This window comes from Hemiscyllium ocellatum, chromosome 14, assembly GCF_020745735.1.
Source record: "Hemiscyllium ocellatum isolate sHemOce1 chromosome 14, sHemOce1.pat.X.cur, whole genome shotgun sequence".
Taxonomy (NCBI): domain Eukaryota; kingdom Metazoa; phylum Chordata; class Chondrichthyes; order Orectolobiformes; family Hemiscylliidae; genus Hemiscyllium; species Hemiscyllium ocellatum.
In genome coordinates, this window is record NC_083414.1 from 63,704,095 (window position 1) to 63,731,661 (window position 27,567).

Here is a 27,567-nt window from a genome sequence, read left to right on the forward strand (position 1 = left end):
GGTTATGGAGATAAGGCAGGAACAGGATACTGATTAAGGATGATCAGCCACGATCATATTGAATGGTGGTGCAGGCTCAAAGGGCAGAATGGCCTACTCCTGCACCTATTGTCTATCACTCTCCTTACTAATAAAATGGTGGGAGCCTTGTTAAGTGGCAGGAATTGTAGATTTTAGCATCTGGTACTGTTTTCACAATGATGTAGAGGCTCCCATCATTGTGAACGCTCGGTTCTTTACATATATGGGTATTATATATAAATTATATTGTATTCTATTTTGAATACACATGACAAAAGATGATTTGATTCAATTCCAGTAGTCATTTTTAATGTAGCCCTACCCCTTTAACATATCTTGCCTTGTGCTGAAGAGGGAGTTATTGAGTCAACATTAACTTGCATTCAAAACAGCTAGCTTTGGATTCCTGACTTTTTCTTTGAATAACGATCATTATTTTCAACATGAATGTTTGAGCTGCAGAAGCATGAATCCTCAACAAGCAGAACCATGTAAGTCAGTGGCAGTTTATATTTGTGCTCAGTGCCTCTTTTAATAGTAGGAAAGTGTGAGTTTGTGTTCGTTCTGTGTGATCTACAGTGCCATCTTTAACTTATTAACATTCAGCAAAGCAACAAGGGGCCCCCAGTAACAATCAGTAGGACTGAACAACGGGCTTCGCAGTGCGTGAACATTTAGATTATTATACTGCTACGCAGGCAGTTCTTAAGGCTCCGAGTACTTCTGGTGTAAATCAACAAGTTTCTCATGGGGCTCAAACAGAAGGAGAAATGGAATTGAAATGACTTCCACAGCATTTGAAGTACACAGCATTTGTTCCACCTTGAGGGAGTGTCTCAGCTCACAGTAAACAACAATTTTCAGACAGTGACTTGAGTTTTAGATTCCAGGATCTGGTTGTGTAGAATGGTGCCTGGTAGGCATGGGCAAGATTTAATTACTGTCAGGCAGAGAATTGGGCAAAGGCTTTCCAACTCGGACTCCTAAAGGAATATGAGGTGAATTGATTTTAGGAAGAACAGATGATCTGGAGTTTCTCAATGACCACCAGGTATCTCAAAGTGAGATACAATCAATGATGTTGTTTTGAAGTGTCGTCAACGCATTGCGGCTGTCAATTAACTCCCATAACCAATACTATGGTAGTGACCAGATATTCTTTCACCTGTGATTTTTATTGAATGATAAAGCATTGATCTGCATTCCAGGAATAACTCGTTTGTTCTTCCCTGCAATGGTACCACGCAATACTTTGCAATTACCCGTACAGGGCAGATGGGATGTTTGTTCAGTGTTTCTTCTGAAAGATGGTACCCCTAACAGTGCAGCATTTCCTCAGAGCTGCACTGGAGTGTCAGCATCATGTCATCCAATGCAGATACCTTGGAGTAAGTCTTGCACTCAAACCTTGTGACTCAGAGGCCAGAATGTCTTTAGAGGGTGCCCCATCAGATTCTTGGATTTGTTGCATTAGTTGCAATGAACTGAGTTAATGTATTATAATTGCTTTAAAAATAAATTCATATCAATGGTCACTTTACTTTTGGATAATTGACGTTGGGGACAATGGGCTGAATGGCCTCTATCTGTACCAAGAATCTTTCTGTGTTTCAAATTTCTGTCTTCAGTGAGTCTGAGTGACATCAGTAGGTATTAAAATGAGCGTGAAATCTACTGCTTCAGATCATTGCCAAGGCAGTGAAGATCAACATTTATCTCACTGCAATAAAGGATGGTAGGATCCTGAGAGTGTGTCAATATTGTCAGGAGACCAGGAGGTGAAGGTTTCTCCAGACAGACATGTGTCGGTATTCTTGTGGGTGTTGAGGGGTTTGCAAGAATTAATATTTATTGTGAGTCCCCTGTTATAGAGGCAGAATACACATGAACAGAAAGAAGGCAAGGTAGTCATAGACGTCATATTATTTTTGATTCCAATATTAAACAGTTCATGTTTCATTTCTTATAGATTAATATCTCCTGCAGTTACAGTGGGTGAATTTCTAACTCAGCTTGAATTCAAAGGCAAATACTGTTTGGGCACATTCTTTTTATTTTACTGGTGTGTTTGTGTTTGAAACAGATTCTGTGGGGATATTTCTGCCAGTTCAGGACTAAGGTAGCTGCTGAAAAACAACAGGCTCTGTTTCATTTGTTGGATCCACTCTTTCTCTCATCAAAGATGAGGCTCCCTACAGTGTGGAAACAGGCCCTTCAGCCCAACAAGTCCACACCAACCCTCTGAGAAGTAACCCACACAGACCCATTTTCCTCTGACTAGTGCACCTAACACTATGGGCAATTCACCTGACCTGCACATCTTTGGATTGTGGGGAGGAAATCAGAGCACCCAGAGGAAACCCACACAGACACAGGGAGAATGTGCAAACTCCACACAGACAGTCACTCAAGACTGGAATCAAACTTGTGACCCTCGTGCAATGAGGCAGCAGTGCTAACCACTGCGCCACCGTGCTACACCATCCACAACTCCACTGATCTTTGTGTCATCTGCAAACTTACTAACCCACCCATCTATGTTTTCAACCAAGTCAATTATATATATCACAAACAACAGAAATCCCCATATAGATCCCTGTGGAACCCAGTAACCATGGACATCCAGCCATCAAAACACACTTCTATACCAGCCCTTGTTTTATATGGGCTAGCCAAGCCCAGTGACCATGGATCCCATGCATCTTCATATTCTTGATGAGAGACCTTGTTGAAATCCTTCCTAAAGTCCGTGTAGACAACATCCATTACTCTACCCTCACTGATCACCTTCATCACTTCCTCAAAAAATTCCTTCAAGTTAGTAAGGCATGACCTGCCTTGCACAAAGCCTTGCTGACTGTCCCTGATTAGACCATGCCTTTCCAAATGTGTGCAAATTCTATCCTTAAAAATCCTATCCTATCTTCAATATCTTCCCAACCATGAATGTAAAATTCACTACTCTATAGTTTCCTGGATTATTCCTATTTCCCTTCTTGAACAGACAAACAATATGAGCTCCTTGCCAGTCCTTCGCTGGCTAGCAAGGATTCAGAGATTTTGGTCAAGGCTGGACAATCTCCTCTCTTGCCTCTGTCAAAGATGTCATTGGGCCCTGGGGACTTATCCACCTTACAGCTCTTCAAGAGACCCAACACCACTTCTTTCTTGATCTCAAAATGCTCTAGTATTTTAGCATGGAACACACTAATCTCACTATCCTCCATGGCCTTCTCCTGGGTGAATACTGATGCAAAGTATTCATTTGGGATGTCTCCCACCTGCACAGCCTCCAATCACATGTCCCCTTCATGAATGGCCTGACCCTCTCCCTTGTTATCCTCTTGTTTTTAATACATGTATAGAATGTCTTGGGCTTCTCTTTAATCCTACTTACAAAGGTCATTTCATAGCACCTCCGTGCTCTCCTAATTTCCTATTGGAGTCCTTTCCTGCTTTCGTTATATTCCTCACAGGCCCTGTCCAATGCTAGCTTCGTAAACTTTTTCTCACAACTTCCTTCATTATCAAAGGGTTCCTTACCTTGCCATTCTGTCTTTCCTCCTCATTGGAACATGCCAGTTCAGATCTCTGATCAGGAGATCTTTAAACAACTCCCACATTTCAAATGTAGACTTGCCCAAACACAACTCCTCCCAATTAACAATCCCTAGCTCCTCTCTAATTTGTCATAATTTTCCCTCCCCCAATTTAGTACCTTCTTACAACATCCTGACTTATCCCTATTCTTAACTATCTTGAAACATACAGAGTAACAATGACTGTTTCCAAATGTTCTCACACTGAAAAGCCAGTCACCTGACCAGACTTATTAGCCAGTACAAAGCTCAGTATGGCTCCTCCTCTAGTTGGCTGTTAAAGCCTCTAACTCTAAGGAAGTCCCAGTTAATGTGGGGAAGTTAAAGTCACTGACTATGACAACCCTATTGTTATTACCTCTTTAAATAATGCAACTTGTCCACCTCTTTTACCTCCCTCTCTATCTCATCTAAAACAACAAAATCCTGGAACACTGAGCAGCCAGCCCTGTCCCTCTCTCAACAAAGTCTCTGTAATGGCCACAACATCATTGTCCTTTGCGCTGATCCAGGCTCTGAGCTCATCTGCCTTACCCATAATACTCCTTGTGTTGAAATGAACACAATTCAGCCCCAGAGATTACTCGCCTCAAGTTTCTGCTTTTCAGCCTCTTTCCTAACTCCCTGTACTCAATCTGCTGCATGTTACTGGTACCAATGTGCGCAACAATCTCTGACTGCTCCCCCTCCTCCTTAAGAAATGCTGGAAGATTTGCAACAGAGACCGTGTTAATTCATCGAGTTATCTAATAGCACGCAGAACAAGAAAATATAATGTTAAAATGAGAGCTGTGTGTAAAAGTGATACTAGGAAGCATATCTTCACACAGCATAGTGAAAATCTGAAACTCCCTCAGCTGATGTATTTATGCTCTGTCTGTTGACACTTTCACAATTGAGCTGAACAGATATTTGTTGAGTAAAATTTAAAGGGACAGGGAGCAAAGGGAAATTAAGTGATCTAACTGAACAGTCCTGAAGGGCTGAATGGTCCTTTGCCATTCATATGTTCCTGAGTTGTTAACTGCAAAGCAGCAAGAAAGGATGTACAGACGTGAGTGCACTCAAACAGTTCATTTACTTACATCTACCATGTGAGAAAGTTCCATTGTTCCAGGCCGTGAAGATGTACACGGATTGGTCAATGGTACTTGCAACAGCTGACTGCTGCTCTATATGTCAAATTATATTGGACCCATGCTATCATTGAAGAGACTGAAGATATACATTTCCTGTTTTTGAAAGACCGCCTTCAAATTGGGCCTAATTTCTCCACTGGACATAGTCATACAGTGTGAGAGATAAAGATACAGTGGGAATGACAGGAGTAGAGTAAGGGAGCAGCAAACAGTGTTCTGGAGAAAGGTACAACTTGAGGGACAGGCTACAATGGGGGAACAGTATACAGTGTGAGTGAAAGGGTACACTGAGGGAGCAGTATACAGTGTGGGTGAAAGGGGACAATGAGGGAGCAGCATACAGTATGGGTGAAAGGGTACACTGAGGAAGCAGTATACAGTGTGAGTGAAAGGATACACTGAGGGAGCAGTATACAGTATGAGTGAAAGGGTACACTGAGGGAGCAGTATACAGTGTGAGTGAAAGGATACACTGAGGGAGCAGTATACAGTGTGAGTGAAAGGGTACACTGAGGGAGCAGGATACAGTATGAGTGAAAGGGTACACTATGGGAGCAGTATACAGTGTGAGTGGAAGTGTACACTGAGGGAGCAGTATACAGTGTGAGCGAAAGGGTACACTGAGGGAGCAGTATACAGTATGAGTGAAAGGGTACACTGAGGGAGCAGTATACAGTAAGGTGTGAAAGGGTACACTGAGAGAGCAATATACAGTGTGAGTAAAAGGGTACACTGTGGGAGCAGTATACAGTGTGAGGGAAAGGGTACATTGAGGGAGCAGTATACAGTATGGGTGAAAGAGTACACTGAGGGAGCAGCATACAGTGTGAGGGAAAGGGTATACTGAGGGAGCAGTATACAGTGCGAGGGAAAGGGTACACTCAGGGAGCAGCATACAGTGTGAGTGAAAGGGTACTCTCAGGGAGCAGTATACAGTATGAGTGAAAGGGTACACTGAGGGAGCAGTATACAGTGTGAGCGAAAGGGTACACTGAGGGAGCAGTATACAGTATGAGTGAAAGGGTACACTGAGGGAGCAGTATACAGTGTGCGTGAAAGGATACACTGAGGGAGCAGTATACAGTATGGGTGAAAGGGTACACTGAGGGAGCAGTATACAGTGTGAGTGAAAGGGTACACTGGGGCAGCAGTATACAGTATGGGTGAAAGGATACACTGAGGGAGCAATATACAGTGTGAGTGAAAGGGTACACTGAGGGAGCAGTATACAGTTTAAGTGAAAGAGTACACTGAGGGAGCAGTATACAGTGTGACTGAAAGGGTACATTGAGGGAGCAGTATACAGTGTGAGTGAAAGGGTACACTGAGGGAGCAGTATACAGTATGAGTGAAAGGGTACACTGAGGGAGCAGTATACAGTATGGGTGAAAGGGTACACTGAGGGAACAGTATACAGTATGGGTGAAAGACTACACTGAGGGAGCAGCATACAGTGTGAGGGAAAGGGTACACTGAGGGAGCAGTATCCAGTGTGACTGAAAGGGTACATTGAGAGAGCAGTATACAGTATGGGTGAAAGGGTACACTGAGGGAGCAGTATACAGTGTGAGTGAAAGGGTATACTGAGGGAACAGTATACAGTGTGAGTGAAAGGGTATACTGATGGAGCAGTATACAGTGTGAGTAAAGGGTACACTGAGGGAACAGTATACAGTGTGAGTGAAAGGGTACACTGAGGGAGCAGTATACAGTGTGAGTGAAAGGGTACACTGATGGAGCAGTATACAGTATGGGTGAAAGGGTACACTGAGGGAGCAGTATACAGTGTGCGTGGAAGTGTACACTGAGGGAACAGTATACAGTATGGGTGAAAGGGTACACTGAGGGAGCAATATACAGTGTGAGTGAAATGGTACACTGAGGGAGCAGTATACAGTATGGGTGAAAGCGTACACTGAGGGAACAGTATACAGCGTGCGTGAAAGGGTACACTCAGGGAGAAGTATACAGTGTGAGTGAAAGGATACACTGAGGGAGCAGTATGCAGTATGAGTGAAAGGGTACACTGAGGGAGCAGTATACAGTGTGAGTGAAAGGGTACACTGAGGGAGCAGTATACAGTATGGGTGAAAGGGTACACTGAGGGAGCAGCATACAGTGTAAGGGAAAGGGTACACTGAGGGAGCAGTATACAGTTTGAGGGAAAGGGTACATTGAGGGAGCAGTATACAGCATGGGTGAAAGAGTACACTGAGGGAGCAGCATACAGTGTGAGGGAAAGGGTATACTGAGGGAGCAGTATACAGTGTGAGGGAAAGGGTACACTCAGGGAGCAGCATACAGTGTGAGTGAAAGAGTACTCTCGGGGAGCAGTATACAGTATGAGTGAAAGGGTACACTGAGGGAGCAGTACAAAGTGTGAGCGAAAGGGTACACTGAGGGAGCAGTATACAGTATGAGTGAAAATGTACACTGAGGGAGCAGTATACAGTGTGAGTGAAATGGTACACTGAGGGAGCAGTATACAGTATGGGTGAAAGGATACACTGAGGGACCAATATACAGTGTGAGTGAAAGGGTACACTGAGGGAGCAGTATACAGTATGAGTGAAAATGTACACTGAGGGAGCAGTATACAGTGTGAGTGAAAGGGTACACTGAGGGAGCAGTATACAGTATGGGTGAAAGGATACACTGAGGGACCAATATACAGTGTGAGTGAAAGGGTACACTGAGGGAGCAGTATACAGTGTGAGGGAAAGGGTACATTGAGGGAGCAGTATACAGTGTGAGTGAAAGGATACACTGAGGGAGCAGTATACAATGTGAGGGAAAGGGTACACTGAGGGAGCAGTATACAATGTGAGGGAAAGGGTACACCGAGGGTGCAGTATACAATGTGAGTGAAAGGGTACATTGAGGGAGCAGTATACAGTATGAGTGAAAGGGCTCACTATGGGGGCAGTATACAGTGTGAGTGAAAGTGTACACTGAGGGAGCAGTATACAGTATGAGTGAAAGGGTATACTGAGGGAGCAGCATACAGTGTGAGTGAAACGGTACACTGAGGGAGCAGTATACAGTATGGGTGAAAGGGTACATTGAGGGAGCAGTATACAGTGTGCGTGAAAGGGTACACTGAAGGAGCAGTATACAGTATGGGCACAATGAAGGATCTGTTAGTGCTAATGGTCTAATAATCAATCACTCATCCGGAATTATTGAACTCCTTGGATTGTTTTATTTCAAACAGTAAATTACATTATAACTTATGAAACAGATGTGACAGCAATCAGCTGATTTCTATGTTGTAGCTTTGCAAATCCAAAACCAACTGACAAGCAAGGACATGTATATGAAACACATGGAGTGCTTAAAGATTAATCTGTTAAAGGCAAAGTACACATACAGCATTCCATTCTTTCTGAAGAAAGGTTTAACTGTCTACATTATCAAGGAAGCCTGTGAGTCTATTTAATGCATAGGTAATTTTCTGATGCAGACAGATCCGTGATGATGACAGTTTCTGAGTGTGCTGTCTATTACCACAGTCCTCAGTGATATTTATCAGTTATTCGTGTTTGTGTTGGCAAGTTTCTTTTTCATGGAGTGTTGCTGCTGTTCCAAGATGTGCTCATCTTAATTCACCCCAGCTGAGATTTGTTCCAGATGAGCTTTCATTTCATTCTTCAGGCCGTTTTGAGCAGTACAAATCTTCTTAGCATTTATTGTTTTATTCCTTTAGAAGCTTTGCACATGGATTCTTCTAATACCACAGAAGTTTTAAACTTCTGATGGTCAAGCATAATTTCTGCTTAGAACCTGATCTTAGAACTGTCCAGTCCTCCTCAACTTCTTTTTTTCTTTTCTTTTTGTCTTCTTTTGAATTTTGTACCTCTTCCTTGTGCTGTTTCAGCGTGTTTGATTTCCTCCATGTCTTGCTTGACTTCTTCCCCTGGAGTATCATTGCATAACATTTATTTCTGTCTCATGAATGATCAGCAGCTCCGTTATGTACCTCCGGCTGCTTTTGGAGAAATGTCATCTTCTCTGGGAATGCTTTCAGCTCAAGCCAATGTTTCTGTAATGGCTTCTGCTGGGTCTGACCTGTTTTAAGTGCAAATTGTTCTGGAACTTCCATTAAACTGGCAATATTTTCATTGGATTGGTGATGAGAGCTCTTCCTTCTCTCTGTCTTTCCCTTTGAGACCTTCTTTGTATAACTCCTAAATATGTCATCTTGAAGTTTAGATTTATGCTGCAGTAGTTGCATAGCCATTTCCTCTTCAACTTTAATTTTTTTCTCCACAGCAGGAGATTTTAGTTACGCTAATTCATGAGGAAATGAAGTATTCAATTTTTCTTTATATTTAGTTCTGCAAGTGTTCCATGAAAAAGTCTGTTGTGTTTTGGTTCTGTAGTTGATGTCTTACAAGGTACATGGGCTGTGATTAGTCATGGACTGTGCAAAGTCACAGCATGCTGATACTAACGGTCCAGCAGCAACTGCACCTTCCAGATTAATTGACAGTATTTGCACTCCAGCACTATTGACCCTGCACATGGAATTTAAAGTTTAAAGTTTTACTTTCATAGGTTTCTTCATGAATTCCCATGCCTATGAGTATACAGTTTCTTGGAACTTTCAAGGGTAGTATTCTTGATACTTGCTCCCATGTCAACTTTCATCAATAACAAATATTTTCTGAGGACAGATAATTGGAAATCTTTTCAACACTTGGACAGCGTGATGACATTGATGTCTTCCATGAGACTGACAGTGTGAAACATGTGTTTATTCCTCTGTTGATGGATATTTTGTTCCACAAATCCAGACGACACACGTTTCTGTACAATGGTAGATGCTTTGTTATCGGACAGCCGGCGAGAGAGTCTCAATGTCCCCAAAGTAGCCGTGTGTCTACTTATGGTGACACTTCTCCATGAATCTCTACCCTACACACAAAGACAGTATTTTTTTATAGGGATTAAACAAAAGGTTTATCAGTCACATGTTCGATTGGCATTACATATTTTAAGATAGGTAATTATGAATTTACAAAACTCAATGAATGTCAATGTCCTGTGATAACATGTGAATGGATTACAGGGACTGATTATCGTTTCTTCATGATTATTTGTTGATGGGAAGAGATTAAGATAAAAGAGTGTTGCCTACTCTAAATGGGAGATTCACATACCTTTGCTAATATAGAGGGGAAGTAAGACAATGGGAGCAGGAGGCAGTTTAACAGGGTTGTGGCCAAGGCTATCAGTCTTGTCTGGGAAGGACAAATACCTCTGTCTGAGGCTCCAGAGGGAATCCACATGTGTGGCACCACTGGGCTCCTCTTCTGGGATACAGTCAGTCTCTCCCCTACTAAGTTAAAAATCACACAACATCAGGTTATAGTCCAACAGGTTTAATTGGAAACACTAGCTTTCAGAGCGCTGCTCCTTCATCAGGTGGTTGTGAAGGACACAATTGTAAGACACAGTATTTAGAGCAAAAGTTTACAGTGTGATGTAACTGAAATTATACATTGAAAAATATCTTGATTGTTTGTTAAGTCTCTCATCTGTTAGAACAACCATGTCAGTTTCACTTTTTTCGTACGAAAATCACAAATCCTTTTTAAAAGTTACATTCTCAGGTAAGATAAGATGCTGAAGGTGTTAGCTCCCTGTGTTCCCTGTGTGTGTCATAATGTTTAGACTGATTCTCATCTTAAAAGTTAGTTAACAGAGTCTTACATGGATTAATGCAGTTTTTCAGCAAAATGCAATGTAACTCTGCAAGTACAAATTCACCCCACAAACATATATGTGGGTTTTTGTGCATGTGTGTGTCTGGGGTGGGGATTGTGAGTGTCTGTGAGAGAGAGTGTATATGTGTGTGTGTGTGTGTGTGTGTGAATGTAAAGGGGTTTAAGTCTAAAGAGGGTGCATGTGTGAGTGTGGGAGTGTATGTGTCTGTAGGAGTGTGTGTGTGTGTGTCTGGGATAGGGGGTTGTAAGTGTTTGTGTGAGAGAGTGTATAAGTGTGTGTGAGTGTAAAGGGGTCTAAGTCTGTGAGAGGGTGCATGTGTGAGTGTGGGAGTGTGTATGTCTGTAGGAGTATATATGAGTGTCTGTGTGTGTGTGTGTGTGTGTGTGTGTGTGTGTATAGTGCAATGGTGGTCACCTATAATGTGACATGAACCCAAGGTTCCGGTTGAGGCCCTCCCTATGGGTACCAAACTTAGCTATCAGCCTCTGCTCGGCCATTTTTCACTGCTGCCCATCTTGAAGTCTGCCTTGGAGGATGGTCACCTGAAGGTCCTAGGTCGAATGTCCCATACCACTAAAGTGTTCTCCAACTGGGAGGGAACACTCCTGTCTGTTGATTGCTGTGTGGTGCCCATTCATCCGTTACTGTAGCCTCTGCTGGGGTTCACCAATGTACCGTGCCTCAGGGCATCCTTGCCTGCAACGTATGAGATAGATAACATTGGCTGAGTCACATGAGTACCTGCCACGTACATGGTGGGAGTGCTTCCAATTAAACCTGTTGGACTATAACTTGGTGTTGTGTGATTTTTAACTTTGTACACCGCAGTCCAACACCGGCATCTCCAAATCAGTCCTCCCTACTGAGATGTTCTGTATATATTTTAGGAGGACAGGTTTCCAACTGATACTGCAGTGAGTCTCTTTGGCAGTTGAATGTTTAATCCTTGAGTCCCCAGTGTGTCTCGAAAGAGAAGTAAAACATGGAACTGATCCCTTTGTGGCTTTCCAACTTCCTCACCTCTTTTACTCACCATCTACATTGTCAAATTTTGGTTTGTTGATCACAGGTCAAGTTTATGACTAGATTATCTTTATGCCAGCTTGAGTATACTACATGTACATAGCCTGTTTGGAATGACACTTCCAGCGTTTACTATCTCTGCCAATGACCTTTTTTTGGCCATGTCTCACAAAATTAATTGAAAGCTGGATATTTCTTTGAGGTTAGCAGAAGGTCACAACTTCCTTGTGCTGTGGTATGATTGCTTATTCGAGTGATTGTGTCAATTGTCACATTGGCAATAAAGATCTATAAACTTTGTCAACTTGCAATGATCCCTTCGTACTTATGTTCTACCCCAAGTAGCTCTTGAATGATACAGGTCTTCAATTTGTCTAAAAACTCTTTCTGGAAAACAGCCAAGAGGCAGACGTAATCAGCTGTTCTGCAATTCTGTTTGCTAGTTCCCGTCCGGAATGAGCACGTTTTTCCTGCATCGCTGACAAAGTGGCCTACAGATTTTGTCGGCTACTGCCTGAATGACATGAATCCGAGTCAATCAATGTGGGAGCTAACCTGACTCTGAATTGGCCTTCTATTGTGGCCCCTATCTTTCAATGACAATTTAGCTCTTTAATCCTGGCATGTTTAATCTATGAAGACCTTCATTCCCAATTGTTAAGCAAATTTTGATGATTTATTTTTCTGCACCGAATGCCAACTCTAGAAACAATCGCTTTTAATATCATATTATGAATTCCGTTAGAAGATCTGTTTTGTCACAACTTAAACTGGGGAGTTTTCCTGGGCATTCTGACAACATGCATTTGCACCTCCCTTGTTTGCTAACAACCCAACACACACCCTTATGACTTGTCTATCTCAAGCAAGCAGACATGATCTCTCAATAGAGAATGGTTGCCTTGCCAGCAAGCTGTGTTTTCATCGCACTGCAATGCGGTAGCAATCAAAGACTTTGAGGGCTGTCTCTTGCACTTTAGCTCAATTTAAGACTGTGGACCATGTATTTTACATGTAGATTATTTTGCCTGCTGACTGTTCAAGCATGATAATTTTCATCAGCACAATGTTTTCCATCACTGGCATTCACCATCCCCTGTTAATGACAATGGTCTAATAACCAATTTTATCAGGGACAGATTACTTACGAGTATTACGAATTATGAAGCAGGCATTATATCAAACAAAAATAAAAGGAAAGTACTGCTGCTGCTGGAAATCTAAAACAAAAACAGGAAGTGCTGGAGAAACTAATAGTTCCAGCAGTATCTGTAGAGGGAAGCAGAGTCCAGTGACCCTTTGTCAGTTCTGATGATGGGTCACCTGACTTGAAACATTAACTCAGCTTCTCATTGATCTGTTGCAATACTGGAATGAAAGAGCAGAAATTGTAAATGACCAGAGGACTGCTCTTGGAGTTCTGTTTCAAAATTGTGTGTTCTAGGTCACTGAGTGTAACTTGACTCGTTGAAGGATGTGGGAGAAAGTGAGGACTGCAGATGCTGGAGATCAGAATCAAAAAGTGTGGTGCTGGAAAAGCACAGCAGGTCAGGGACCATCCGAGGGGCAGGAGAGTCAATGTTTCGCGTAAGGTCTTCATCAGGAATGTCTTCAACTGACTTCATCAGTTGAAGGATGTGACCATCATACAAACTGTTATAAATCTAGAACAGACCAACAGGAAGTCAGAGTTCCTAAAGGGAATTCACTGAAAGACGCTCAACACATATAACATGGTGTAGAAAAGGACATAGCATAAGAGACAGGGTTACAATATGAAGAAACTTGGTACATTGTGAAAGACCAAGATTCAATGTAAGGGAACACGGTATGACAAGAGACTGGGATACAGTGTGACAGAGCAGGATACAGTATACTGCAGCAGAGTACAGAACAAAAAATGGGATACAGTAAGAACTGGTTACAGTGTGGTGTTTTGATTTTCAGGCATTATTCCATAAGGCGCTACAAAGTTGGAGCTCATGGAATCATAAGCACCTCCAAACATTTTCTCTTTTGTCCAACCCCCTTTTAAAACCCAAGATTGAATATGTCTCTGGATTTTGTCCTTGAATTGTTGATAAAACCAAATTAGCTGCTCCAATTTTTCCTGAACTTTGGTGCTTCCTTGCACCAGTCTCTAATGAAATGACATATAAGCACATTTCCCAGTAAAAATAATTCCAGACTGAATATAATCCTTCACTTATTCTGAGATCTAATATCATCATCAACTTTCTGCAGTAGAATTTTGTAATTTCTAATAGTAGGTGCTGGAGGTATTTCTTTGGGAATGGACAGTTGTGACGTGGGCGAAATCAAGAGCAGGACAGAAACATGGTGAAAACGTTGACGGTCACTATAAGATTTAGAGAGATGGACAGTGGGCCATTCACTTACTTGCATTGTCTTGATTTGATGGAACCTTGATGGAGTTTGACAGAAAATAAAACAATTGCACCAAGGGAGTAGACATGCTGCATTAGAGTGATGATGTCTCACCATGCTTTCCAAAGGATGTGCAGGTCAGATGACTTGGCCGTGCTAAATTGCCTGTAGTGTTAGGTGTATTAGTCAATGTTGAGTAGGGAAATGAGCCTGGGTAGGTTACTCTTTGGAGGTTCGGTGTGGACTTGTTGGGCTGAGGGGCCTGTTTCCACACTGTGGGGAATCTAATCTAATCTAACTGTGCATGTGTGATAGCATTGTTATGTGGAGTTGACATATGCAGATTGTCATTGTGCATGCATCGGGCAGTGCTGGTCCCTATCTTCTAGCTAGTCCAATAATTACTGTATCCATCTGTTAAGTTAGTCACTCTGTGCCTTTGCAGGTGTGAAACTGTCTGTTGAAGTTGCTGCACCCACAAATATTGCTATCCTAATGGCCATGTCATTAATAGTAATGAGTAAAGCAGGGTACTTTTCCCACCCCAGTATCACATTGGGGTGCAAAGTGAAAAATCTACCCCTTGACACATTCAAGTCAGAGGATCAAACAACAATAACAAAGACACGAGTAAAAAAGACTTCCTTGCAACATTTGAATCCACATGAAAAAATAATGATCTTTCAGAAGAAACACAGCAGACCATAAGACAAGCTATTGCACCTACATTAGGCTGAAAAAAAGAAGGGAACACACTTAATGCTCAAGAAAATAAAGACTTAAAAAGACAAAAACATTGTTATCCTACCTGCAGACATGTGATGCACAACCATTATTTTTTAAAAATCCGACTATCTTGAAAAGTCAACCCCACAACTAGATTAGATTAGATTCCCTACAGTGCAGAAACAGGTCCTTTGGCCCAACAAGTCCACACCGACCATCCAAAGAGTAATCCACCCAGTCCCATTCCCCTCTAACTAATGCACCTAACACTATGGGCAATTTAGCATGGCCAATTCACCTGACTAGCACATCTTTGGACTGTGGGAGGAAACTGGAGCACCTGGAGGAAACCCACGCAGACACAGCGAGAATGTGCAAACTCCACACAGACAGTCGCCCGAGGCTAGAATCGAAACTGGGACCCTGGTGCTGTAAGGCAGCAGTGCTAACCACTGAGCCCACTATTAAACAGAACCTCATCCTTTCTAACAGGACTTTAAAAAAATCAAATGAACAGGACAGACTTCCAAAATATGAGACCAGATGGATCCAACTGCTTCTATGGATTACCAAAAATACACAAACCCAGTGTCCCCCTCAGACCCAAAGTCTGGTACACCAACATTCAGGCTAGCCAAAGAACTCCACCAAAAACTAAAACACCTAATTGAAAATTCATGCCACTCCATTCACTCCAGCCAAGAATTCCTGAACACCATCAAAGACGCCAAGATAGAAGAGGATGAAATAATGGTGTCCTTTGACATTACAGTCCTTTTCACATCAATTAACATCGACCTGGCCAAAGAAACACTCATCACTACTAGGAAAACCAGGATCACAATCACCAGACAGCACCAACTCCATCAGCAAAAACAACATCCTCAAACTAGTGGACCTGTGCCTCACCACCCATTTCACATTCAATAACAAAACCTACAAACAAGTCAACAGAACACCCATGGGATCACCAATACCAGGGCTCATACCAGAAGCAGTAAGGCAGAGACTTGAACAAGCTGCCTTCCCATCCATCCAACCCAACTTTTGAGTCTGCTATGTAGACGACATCTTCGTCGTGTTGGGACGGACCCTCGGGGGTCCCGTCGCCACGTGTCCTTGGAAGGAGAGACCCACACTGGCAACTTTAGTTTGGAGCAGAGCACCGTTTATTTTGCAGAATCAAAACTGGCAAACTATACAACGAATTCTACAGCATGCAATTCGTTGGAGAAGGCGTTCTGCCCCTCTGCTCAACTTCGCCCCAGTTATACCCCTCGCTGGCCAGTGCTCCAGGTCAGGTGTCCACGTCTGGCCTTCCTGTTGGCTACTCGTTCCCGGGCAAAGCGTTCCGCTCTCTGGTTGGATGGTTTGAGCTGTCTGTCCGTTTGCCTCGGAGCGACCAGTCCCGTAGACATTGTGGGGCCACTGGTCCTGCTTATTTAATTAGTGGTTTACCAGAAACAATAGTTCATTACCATTTAAGTGAGTAGTTTCGATGGTTCAATCGACAGCTCAACTAATCCAATTAGCAATGTCTACCGGTTACAAATTCCAGAGGTACAATTAACAGGCAGTCTATCAGCTAGCCTCTGATCAGATTAGGAGGCCAGCAGTTTCCAGTTCAGTGATCATGATAGTTTAACCATTTCAGGCCCGGTATTAGAAGCACTTGTTACAGTTATAGTTTTTTCCCTCCCTAGATCTAGTGTGCCCATCCCACTAGTACAACTACCCCAACAGTCGTCACAAAAGGAACAAATTACTGGAAATAGACAACACCATCAACAATATCCTGACAGGCAAAAAAATCCATAAAAGAGGAGGAGAAAGACAGCAGACTCCTATTCCTAGATGTGACAGTTGAACGTACAGTTAACGGAGAGCTTCAAGCCAGCATCTACAGAAAAACAGCACACGTGGACCAAATGCTTAACTTCAGAAGCAATCACAACAACACCCACAAATGGAACTGCATTAAGACATTATTTCAATGAGCTACATCACACTGCAGCACCCAAAAACTACAAACAGCAGAAGAAAAATATCTATATGACGTTTTCAAGAATAACGGGTACCCAATAAACACAATCCATCGATTCCACAGAAACAAACCCAAACACTCAGACACAACACAACCAAAAACTATAGCCACATTACCTTACATCAAAGATATATCAGAAATGACTTCCAGACTACTCAGACCCCTTGGCATCATGGTAGCCCACAAACGTACCAACACACTTAAATAGTGACTAAGGAACTTAAAGGATCCATTAGATACCACCAGCAAACTAACATCATTTACAAGATACCATGCAAAAACTGTAAAGAAAAACTACATTAGACAAACTGACAGGAAACTTGCCACCAGGATACATGAACACCATCTGGCCACCAAAAGATGACCCACTCTCACTACTTTCCATAGATACAGACTAAGGAGGACATCACTTTGACTGGGACAACACACACACATCCTGGGACGGGCGAAACAGAGACACGCACAAGAATTCTTAGAGGAATAGCATTCTAACCGGAACTCCATCAATAAACACATCGATTTAGATCCTATCTACCTTCCCTTGAGAAAAAAAACAGGAAATGACATCACCCACCTTAAAAAACTAAGACCTATAAATAGGGAGATTAGATTAGATTACTTACAGCGTGGAAGTGAGGCCCTTCAGCCCAACAAGTCCACACCAACCCGCCGAAGCGCAACCCACCCATACCCCTAACCTAACGCTACAGGCAATTTAGCTTGGCCAATTCACCTGACCCGCACATCTTTGGACTGTGGGAGGAAACCCACACAGAGAACGTGCAAACTCCACACAGTCAGTTGCCTGAGTCGGGAATTGAACCCAGGTCTCAGGCAGTGTGAGGCAGCAGTGCTAACCACTGTGCCACCGTGCCACCCAAGGTGGGACATACCACCAGCGCTTCACCAGCGACTCTCACTGATGAATTTCTCTAGTTTGGTGATAAAACATCTGAAAACAAACCTTCAAGCTCAGTGAGCAAACCTACAGACTTATCATCAACCTGCCCTACAAATCTTCTCAAAAATCGTTGACTTGTAATCCATTTAATTGAGATGAGGAGGAATTTCTTCTCACAAAGGGTTAAGAGTTTTTGGAAATCCTTGCCTAAAGCAGCTGTGGGGCAAAGTCCTTGTGTATATTTAAGGCTGAAATAGACAGATGCTTGATCAGGGTTATGGGGAAAGGGCAGGAAGGTGAATGTCAGGAATATCGGATCAGCCATGATCCCATTGAATAGCAGAGCAGGCTATGACCCTGTTCCTATTTCATATGGTCTTATAGTCTTAACTTTTGTGAATAAATTTCCTTCCTAAGGGGGATTGTTCAGCCCTGTCAGGTCTGGTCACTCCAGTCATTGACCTGTTGCAATGTGGAATGAAAGGATTGCTGTTGGAGTTCTGTTTCAGAACTGTGTGTTTGAGCTCGCTGAATCCAAATTGGGACTGTTGAAAGATGGGACTACAAAAATAATGTGTGTAGACTCTCTGATGCCTAACCTAAGGCTTGGGATTTCAGGGAAAATCTGTCTGTGAATAAGATCACTGAATAAGTCGCACAGTGTTGTAAAGATGTTAAAATACATAATCGTGAAGGAGCTGTTTTAGTTTCTAATATTTAATATTTTATGATTGCAAAGTGTCTTAGTTTGATGGAGTTTGACAGAAAGCTTTTACAGAGGCGGGGAAGGACATCCATAAACATTTTTCAAAAATCTGTTTTGCTTACAATAGTTTTGAAACATTTATTTGCAGTGGGATGTGGGTGTTACTGGCTAAGTCAGTTTTCCCTAATTTCCTGGAGTGGCTGATGATTAGGACAGTATTCTGACCCAGCAACAGGGAAAGAACAGTAACTCCCAAGGCAGGAAGTAAAAGAAAAATACTGCCGCTACTGGGAGATCTGAAGTAAAAACAGAAAATGCTGGAGAAACTCAGTAGGTCAGGCAGCATCTGTGGAGACAGAAACTTAACGTCTCGAGTCCAACGACTCCTGTTGGTACAGCATTTATATTTCCAAGTCAGAATGGTATGTGGCTCCAAGGGAAATTTCTAGTTGCATCTGCTGTCCTTGTCCTTCTAGGTAGAGGTCGTGGGTTTTGAAGGTGCTGTTGAAGGAGCCTTAATGAGTTCTTGCAATGCATTCTTGTGGATGTGGCTGCTTCTGTGTTTCAGGGGTGGATGGAGTGGATGTTCAAGGAGTTGCTTTGGTTGGCACTGAGCATCTTGGGTGTTGTTGGACTTCCCATGAACTACCCAAGCGGAGATAATCCATCACACCAGGGGCTTGGTGGTGGTGGACAGGCTTTTGGTGCAAACTGTTTGGTGCAATTTCGCTTGGGTTCATTTATACAACAGTAGCTGTGATTCAGCAGTGAGGATGTGAAAGTTAATTTAACCTTTGGTTAAAAGATGGAAACTCTAATAGAGGAGCATTATTATGAGGGGATGGAATAGTGGTTTTGTTGCTAGATTTAGTAACCCAGAGACCTGGTTTCAAATCCCACTAAGGTGGAGTCTGAATTCAAGAAAAAATGGGAATTAAAAGTTTAATGAAACGATTGTTACCAAAAAAAAACCGTGGTTCCCTGCTGTCCTTACTTAGTCTGGCCTACATTTGGCCCTAGACCCACAACAATGTGGTCGACTCTTAACTGCCCTCTGGGTAATTAGGAATGGGTAATAAATACTGGCCCAACCAGTGATGCCCACATCCTGTGAACTAATGGATTTTTTAAAAAATCCCTCAGCACTGAAGCAACTGCTGAGGAACACAATTTCAAATTTCTGGAGTAAGGTGTGGCCCATCTCTTTCGAACTGACAGGTTTAGATTTTTTAGATTTAGATTTAGGCTTTATTGTCATGTGTACTCAAGTATGGTGTACAAGAGAAAGGTGAAATATGTAAAATACTGTATCGCCACATACAGCGCCAACGTGGTTACAAAGTAAATAGGTACAAATTTTATTTCTTTATTCTTCTATTTTTGTAAGTAAGTTAAGAAGTTCAGTACTATGATCTTCTTAGCAGGAAGTAGAAAAAAGAAGAAAAACAAAGAATATAAGATTTATTTGATTCATTTATTTATTTGATTTATTTATTGTCGCATGTATTTTGTTATAAAATAGGAAAAAATGTAGTAAAGTGTCTCCACTCTCCAGCAGCATCTTAAAACATAGAAAAATAAAGCAAAGCATAAAATATAAAGGCAGACACATTAAGAAATAAATTAAAAGTGTTCAGCTTTACTGTCCTTCTTGTTAAGTGCTCTGCCATGGGTTGTGGGCCTAGTGGCCAGGCACAAGCCCATTTCACTGGAATGAAAGTCACCACTCTTTGGCGCCATCTTGTCTTCAATGACGCCCTCACCACAATGAGTCCTTGATGGACCTCGCCCGCGCAAACGACACCAATGCTACACAGGCCGAAACTCGACTCTGGTACCGCCAGTGGTCTGCTTCCGGCCCACCTCACCAATGCAGCTCCTGTTGACACCATCAGGAATCCAAACCCGCCTCTGCCACAGCAGCCATGAATCAGTGCTAGGACCACCTTGTCAAAGCAGAGTCCGCCGGGAACTCAAACTCACCTCTGACACTGCAGCCTTACAATTAAGTCAAGGCTAATTATAAAGATATTAACGTGAAGTTTAATATCTCCTTCACTCTGCTTTTGGTGATTCTGTGCATGTTTAAACTGAAGATATTAAGTACACTGTCGAGAGCTATCAGAGGATTTACTGAGCCAAACAGTACAAACTACAGGATTACTGCAACATTCTTGCTTAATGACTAAAACTGATGCATCTCATACGTTCCAGCTCAGTTGCCCCCTCCAGCAGCAAATGAAACAATATCCTTTTAACTGCTTAGACAATCCCCTCACTGGCCCCAGATTAACAGGAAATCATACAGAGAGGCAGCTGAGAACGCAATGTTTACAATTATTTTCAGTGTCTCTTTAGCACGCAAAGAGGAAATGAAAATAGTTATATTTTTCCACCCTCAAAAGCAAGTATGTAAATGGAGGCCCAATCTGTATTAGATTTGGTCATGATTTTACTTCCTGGTCAAACAACTTGTGGCTTAGGCTCGTGGGTGAAGGTGGGTAAGGGACAAGAGGATTGTCTGCTCCCAGCGAAGCGTACAATCTTGTGAGTCCTTGCCTTGTGAAAGAAATTGGGAGAATATTTTAAAAGTTAATATTTTTTAATGGACTTTAGTATATCAAAATCACCATCAGGTGAAAAAACGTTATCACTAATTTGTAACTGTCAGCTAAAATGAGCATGATAGTGAGGCAGAAGGGTATTAATAGTGGGAAATTCTATTGGAGCACTGAAAACGGAACCGTCCCGGTAGAAGGAAATTGATAGTGGGATTTTCTCTCAATCAAGGGGTCATTAACTGCAGAGGGACACTGAGAAGGGCCACTCTGTGTTGTGTTATGGCATAGATTTCAGATCAGATAGACCTGTACCCTTGAGACAGTGACATGCCATCACAACATATAATCTTTTGTTTTAAAGGTACCTGCCTCAACTTCAGTCACTGGCTCTCTTTAACGAGTCAGTTATATGTATGCAATATATTGTGATATCGGTAGCATGAATGTAAGCCTGAGATATTGTAGCCTCGTAAATAGTTGGTATTATAAATAAATTTGAAGATATCAGATTTTACACTTTTGCACTGTATGTTACATATCTAACACAGAGATAGCCACAAATGCCATCACTCTCTGAAAAAGGACACCAATGCAGGAATCCGGTTGGAACTTTGATAGCGAGACTCTCTCCGTGAGGATAGAAGACCCCTTTACAAAGGGTCACACAGATTTCTATGTAAAGCAAATATCCATTTCATAAATCTCATCTCTGGAACTGTTAGCAATCTAAGATCTTTAAAATTCCAATTGTATTGTGCATTTTTGCTTTCCAGAATGTTGCGATTATCCTCGACAAATTCTATGGTGTAGCTGACGATTGAACCTATCTTCAGCTTGGCCTCTGTTCAAGTCTCTCTAACATATTGTGCCAAAAAACAGTTCTGCATCAACTATCTCTAGTTCCAATGTTGGTTCAGCTTAACTTCAGGAAAACAAAAACACCAAAATTACTGCCATACTCTTGGCCTGTTACTCTATTTCTCAATACAGCAAAAAAATGTTCAAAAAATGTGGACTGAAAACTGACAAGTTCCAAGTACAACAGAGACCACAACAATAAAATACTGGATATATTTTGACTATGTCAATTCAATTTCACATTGAAGTAACCATTTCAGAATGAGACGAGATATTAAACAGAGGTAGTCATGATTGAATCTTTTCCAGCATTTTTACTTTCACAAGCTTTCTGATTATTTAAATTGCAACAATTATAAAATGGGTAGGGCACAGAAAGAGGCCATTCAGCCCATCATGCCTGCAGTGGTTCTATTAGTGCCAATTTCCCCAAATCCCACATATCACGGCCGATCACAAAGATTTTCCACAGTAATTTGGGGTGATTCGTGCCCATTTGCTTTATTTCACGGTAGGTGTTGCTGACCAATCAATTTTTGATTAGGTTTTCCAATTTTGGTGCTCAGCTTTCCTGTTTGCTGATTGGTATTTTCCCTACCTTGTTCAGATGTGATTAGTTCCATCCATTCGTGTTAACTTGCTCCTCCACTTCACTCCTGCCTCAGTAACTGAAGTCCTCATTCATCCTTTGCTACCCCCGGACCTGACAATTCCAATACCCTTCTGACCAATCTCATAACATTATTTCTTCTACAAGTTTGAGTTCATTCAAAGTTCTACAGCCTATGGCCAAAATGACATCAGGTCCTTACTACCCATGAGCTATGTGCTAGTTGGGCGACACTAGCTCTTGTTTAAGAAATATTTTAATTTCAAAATGATCCTATTTTGAAATCCCTTCCATTGCCTCACATCTTTCTGTCTCTGTGACCTGCACAAGCCCCATAACCCTCTGAAATATCTGTACTCAACTAAATCTGACCACTTCAGTATCTTTCGGTTTTCTGCTTTCAGATGTTTTTTAAAAGCTATCAAGTTTATTCCTCATCTCCTTGAATATCATGATTAGTGGCTGTGTCAAATTTTACTTTCTACCAATTGAGGCACTTTGGATTTTTAAAAATCACATTAAAACCTCTTCCACAGGTTGTTGTTGTGAATGACTACTTTTTTTATTTTGCGTGCCACTTGAGTTTCTGAGAGAGAGGAATATCAGATCAGCCACAATTTCACTGAATGGCAGAGTAGAATCAATGGGCTGAATGCCTACTCCTGCTGCCATAGCTTACGTCTTATGGAGGTGGAAGTGATTATTTGTCGAAAATAAGCGCGACTTTAATAACCATGCACAAAAGTTATCAGAGAGTGACATAATTTAGATATCAGCAGCAAATTTCAGCAGTGGTAGACTTACACCCTCTCATGTGAAATTGATGTGGAGATTTCTATGGAAACAGATCTTTCAAAATTAAAGGAGATTATTCATCCAATATGCAGACATTGAGCCATTTCTGCATCATTTGTTTCTCCAATTTTTGTAGGAATTGTTTCACGTTTTATCTCACGAGCAGTTACAATGCAGGTATCTACTTGGCATCATGGAAAATTGTTCTGTGCACAAAAAAGGACAAATCCACCCAGGCAATTATTGTCCCCTCACTATATTCTCTTATCATCACTTAAGAAGTGGAAAATATAAACTCTCCCAGCCCACAACCTTCTGAAATATCAGAATTTAGCTAAATCTGGCCACTTTCGCATCACTGTTGTCTGAAGCACTTGCTTAGCAATAATCTGCTCAGTGATACCTCCGTTTGGTCACTCAGCTCTTGACCTCATTATAGCCTTAGTTTACTAACATTTCTGCTATGCCAACAGCACCCTCAACTGAACACACGGAGTTACTTTGAGAGTGCCCAGTTCGGGCAGTGTGCCACATACAAACCGTGCCATCTCTAGCAAGGGCACAAACAGCCATTGCAGAACTGGGCAGATGCAAGCCAATGGCAGCATCTAATTTCTACAGCCCCCCCCCCCCCCCCCCCCCCTCCCTTTCCCTGCAGCTGCCCAGTTGACTGCAGGAACAGCAGCAACACTAAATATAGTATATTTTTGAAGTAAAAGAATTCTCCTGGCTACCCATGAATCTTTGTGACAGCTGAGTTTCAAGAAAAGTGCTGAAGGTGAGAGTCCCTTCAAAAATTGCCCATTTTGCCATCTGATGCCACAAACATTATTTGGAAGAAAAGAAAAGCTGCACGGTGCTAATCCAAATGTCCTACTTCACACAGGGGCAGCGTCTGGAAATCCTCCAATGGCAGCTGAGGGTCCGACTGCCCCACCAGCGAGCATGCTAGATAAAATGGCGGGCTACGAGTCAGTAGCAATAGGTGACGGTAAGTGAAGGACAGAGGTTCAATGATTGTTGCAGATTAATTATATGAAGAAAACCAAACACTGTAGATACTAGAAATCTGAAACAGAAACAGAAATTGTTGGAGAAAGTGCATCTGTGGAAAGAAGGCACAGTTAACGTTTTGAGTCCTTCTTCAGAACTAATAGTAGCTGGTGGTATATATGTTGGTGACACAGGATAAGGGTAAAGCAGCGACCAAATAAGCTAGATTGGAGCCCAGAGAGAGGGAAAGACAGGCAGACAAAGGAATAGTAACCCAGGGAGAAAGAAGAGCTGATGATGGGGACAATGAGTTGGTGAAAATGGGTTAACTGTACTGAAAGCAGCCCGTGTCAGGGTCTGTGGTATGCGGGAGAGGTAAATGACATGGAAGAAGGTATCCAAGTCCTAAAACTATTGATCTTAATATTGTGACCTAAAGGTTGCAGGGCACCCAAGTAGAAAGCTGTTCTTCCAGCTTACACTGAGCCTTGCTGGAGCACTGCAGCAGATCTGAAATCAAAATGTTGGCCAGGGAACAGGGTAGTGGATCAAAGTAGCAGGCAACTGGAAGCTCAGAATAATTTTTGTGACAGGATGTAGGTGATATGCAAATGTATATGATGTTATGCAAATCTGATCAAATGTGTCAACCCAAATTCAGATTGATACCTCTAATCTAATTTAGCAAGGGTTTCAAACAGGTTACATTTAGAATAGTAAGTCCTCACTAAAAGTTGTGGATATGTTTCTGAAATCTTTGTGCTCTGCATCATGTTGTGACTGTACAGGACATTGGTGAGGGCACTTTTGGAATACTGTGTTCAATACTGGTCTCCCTGCTGTAGGAAATATGTTGTTAAACTAGAAAATGTTCACAAAAGATTTACAAGAAGGTTGCCTGGGTTGGAGGGTTTGACCTCTAGGGAGAGGCTGAATAGGCAAGGTCCTTTTTTCCCTGGAGCTTTGAAGGGTGACCTTATAAAGCTTTATAAAGTCATAGGGGACATGGATATGATGAATAGCCAAGGTCCTTTCTTTCCCCTGGTTAGGGGAGTCCAAAACTAAAGGCCGTAGTTTTAAGGTGAGAGGGGAAAGATTTAAAAGTAATCTAAGATGCAACTTTATCATGCAGAGAGTGCTGCGTGTATGGAATGAGCTGTCAGAGGAAGTGATGGAGGCTGGTACAATTGCAACATGTAAAAGGCATTTCGATGAGTATGTGAATAGAAAGAGTTTTGAAGGATATGGGCCAAATTCTGGTAAATGGGACTAGATTAATTGAGGATATCTGGTCGGCATGAACAAGTAGGACCAAAGGGTCTGTTTCTGTGCTGTACATCTCCATGACTCTACTCGAAGTTTCTTTCTGATTTAAGTGCATTGTCATTGACGGGTCATTCCATTGTTTATTTGTATGTGACTCTATTTAAATTGATATTATAACAAATATATAATAAGTTGAGCACTAGGTATACTATTGACATGATTGTGATGCATATAATGAGAGGAAATTCTGTCTCCAATTTCCACAGAAGAAAGGTACCTGCCTCCCCCAGTTTATCCAATGCCCAGTGCAGACTGTGGCCAACAACAGCCTGTTCAGCAGTGGAGGTGAGACTTGAATCTGAAACGTATAAATCTGGAAGTGGCCCTGCTCTATATGATGCATTTTAAAGGGACACATGGTATTTCCAGCAGGCAGCCATTTTGGCTATGAAGGTGTTTCCATTCCACTTCACCAAAGATATCAGCATAATATTTTATTCCTTTCTCCCTCATCTTATGAAATAATATGTAACCACTCCTTTAAGGTAAACATGTCCCACATTCTTGTCATATCTTGGGTAAAAACATTGGATTTATTATTGACTGTCTTACATTATTTTGACCCCACAAAGATCAATTTTTATTGTAGTGGCCCTAGATGAACATTTCTATTTAATTACTGATTTTGAACCTCCCTCATCCTCCAACTTTAAATATCCTTGCAGAATGTTCTATTCTCTGATTACCAGGTCAGGCAAACAAATTTACAAACCCTGGCTGATCGCCTGGCTTGGAGGTGATGGTCGAGGCCATGAGCTTACAGATTGTGGTTGAATACAATTCTGCTACTGCTCATGGCCCACAGTATCTCAGTCTTGAGTTGCTAGTTCAAAAATTCCTGAAGAAGGCCTTATGCCCGAAATGTTGAAGATGCCTGAAGAAGGGCTTATGCCCGAAACGTCGAATCTCCTGCTCCTTGGATGCTGCCTGACCTGCTGCGCTTTTCCAGCAACACATTTTCAGCTCTGATCTCCAGCATCTGCAGACCTCACTTTCTCCTTGCTAGTTCAACATCAACTTTGGCAATGATTACTTTCATGAGTGAATAAAACATTGGTAAATGAATGGATGAAAAAGGAAGGGGCTATTGACAAAAAATACACTCACAATATTCTCTGTACCGTCTCGCCTACAGTATTCCCTCCATCACTGAAGATAAAGCTAGACAAGCATTGCTCAAACATGCATCTGATCATGTCACTTACAGCAGCCGGCCCGCGGAAGAAATGGTCATCAAAGAGTTAAAACCGTATAACATGTACAGGGTATGTGATTGCTGAACTATTATTGTGTCTTTCACTTTCTGTTCTAAACTGTTCCCCTTGTTGATAATCAAGTGCTTAATTCAAGTAATGGGCATTAACTGGGGATTCAATTGTGTTCATTTTACTAAGAGCAGGGGTAGGATATCAGGAGACTTCCTTATGGTAATGGTTACCAACAGGTCCAGTGGGTAGTCAAGGGAGTGTTTCAGAGTGACTGTGACTCCATCGGCTCCTTGCAAAGCTAACACACAATGTTCACTGGTATGCAAGTGATTTTCTGTAGCCCGTGGATATGGGTGTCAGCTATTATAATTGCAACAGCGCACTTGGAACTGTCACATATTATGTGTACCTCATAATCACTTGTGACTCAGTTAGGCCCACTGGATTCAGACTGTCTCCATCCAAAGAAGAAAGCCATCCAAGAGTTTTGCTCTAAATTTCAATCGGTGTTTTGGCAGGTTGTAATTTTCCCAGATATTGTAAGGGTCCTGGTAAAATTTCTCAGTGAATATTTCTTCTCCAAAAGGTTTACAAACACCTTGACACAAAACCTGAATAAATAAAACAATTTAACTTTTAAACACACACAAGCTTATTACATTGAACAAATGAATGTGTTCCCGTGAATGTATGAAAATTATCAGTCACAAAACTAGATAAATCCCAAAAAGAAAATAGCCAGCTCTAATTTCTATGAAATGATCCAAGGTTTAAAATTTACTTGCTATAGATTACTTTCTTTCCAAATGAAATTTAGGATATCAGTCAAGTTTTGAAGAAGACATTTCCTAATCAAACTGTTGAGAGATTATTATCCATCTCTGGAATAGGTAGGACTTGAACTCTGGCCTCCTAGTCCAGATATAGGGACACTATCAC

At 41.9% G+C, this 27,567-nt stretch overlaps 1 protein-coding gene across 1 annotated transcript in view; it reads left to right on the plus strand.

Moving 5' to 3' along the window:
• The first annotated feature begins 378 nt into the window (after positions 1–378).
• LOC132822395 (protein SSUH2 homolog) overlaps positions 379–27,567 on the plus strand; it is a 62,723-nt gene continuing 35,534 nt past the window's right edge. Inside the window, exons 1-4 of the mRNA XM_060835744.1 lie at positions 379–512; positions 23,988–24,092; positions 25,627–25,705; positions 26,556–26,685. Of these exons, the coding sequence (XP_060691727.1) occupies positions 488–512; positions 23,988–24,092; positions 25,627–25,705; positions 26,556–26,685 (339 nt within the window). The 5' untranslated portion in view covers positions 379–487. The remainder of the gene's footprint in view (positions 513–23,987; positions 24,093–25,626; positions 25,706–26,555; positions 26,686–27,567) is intronic.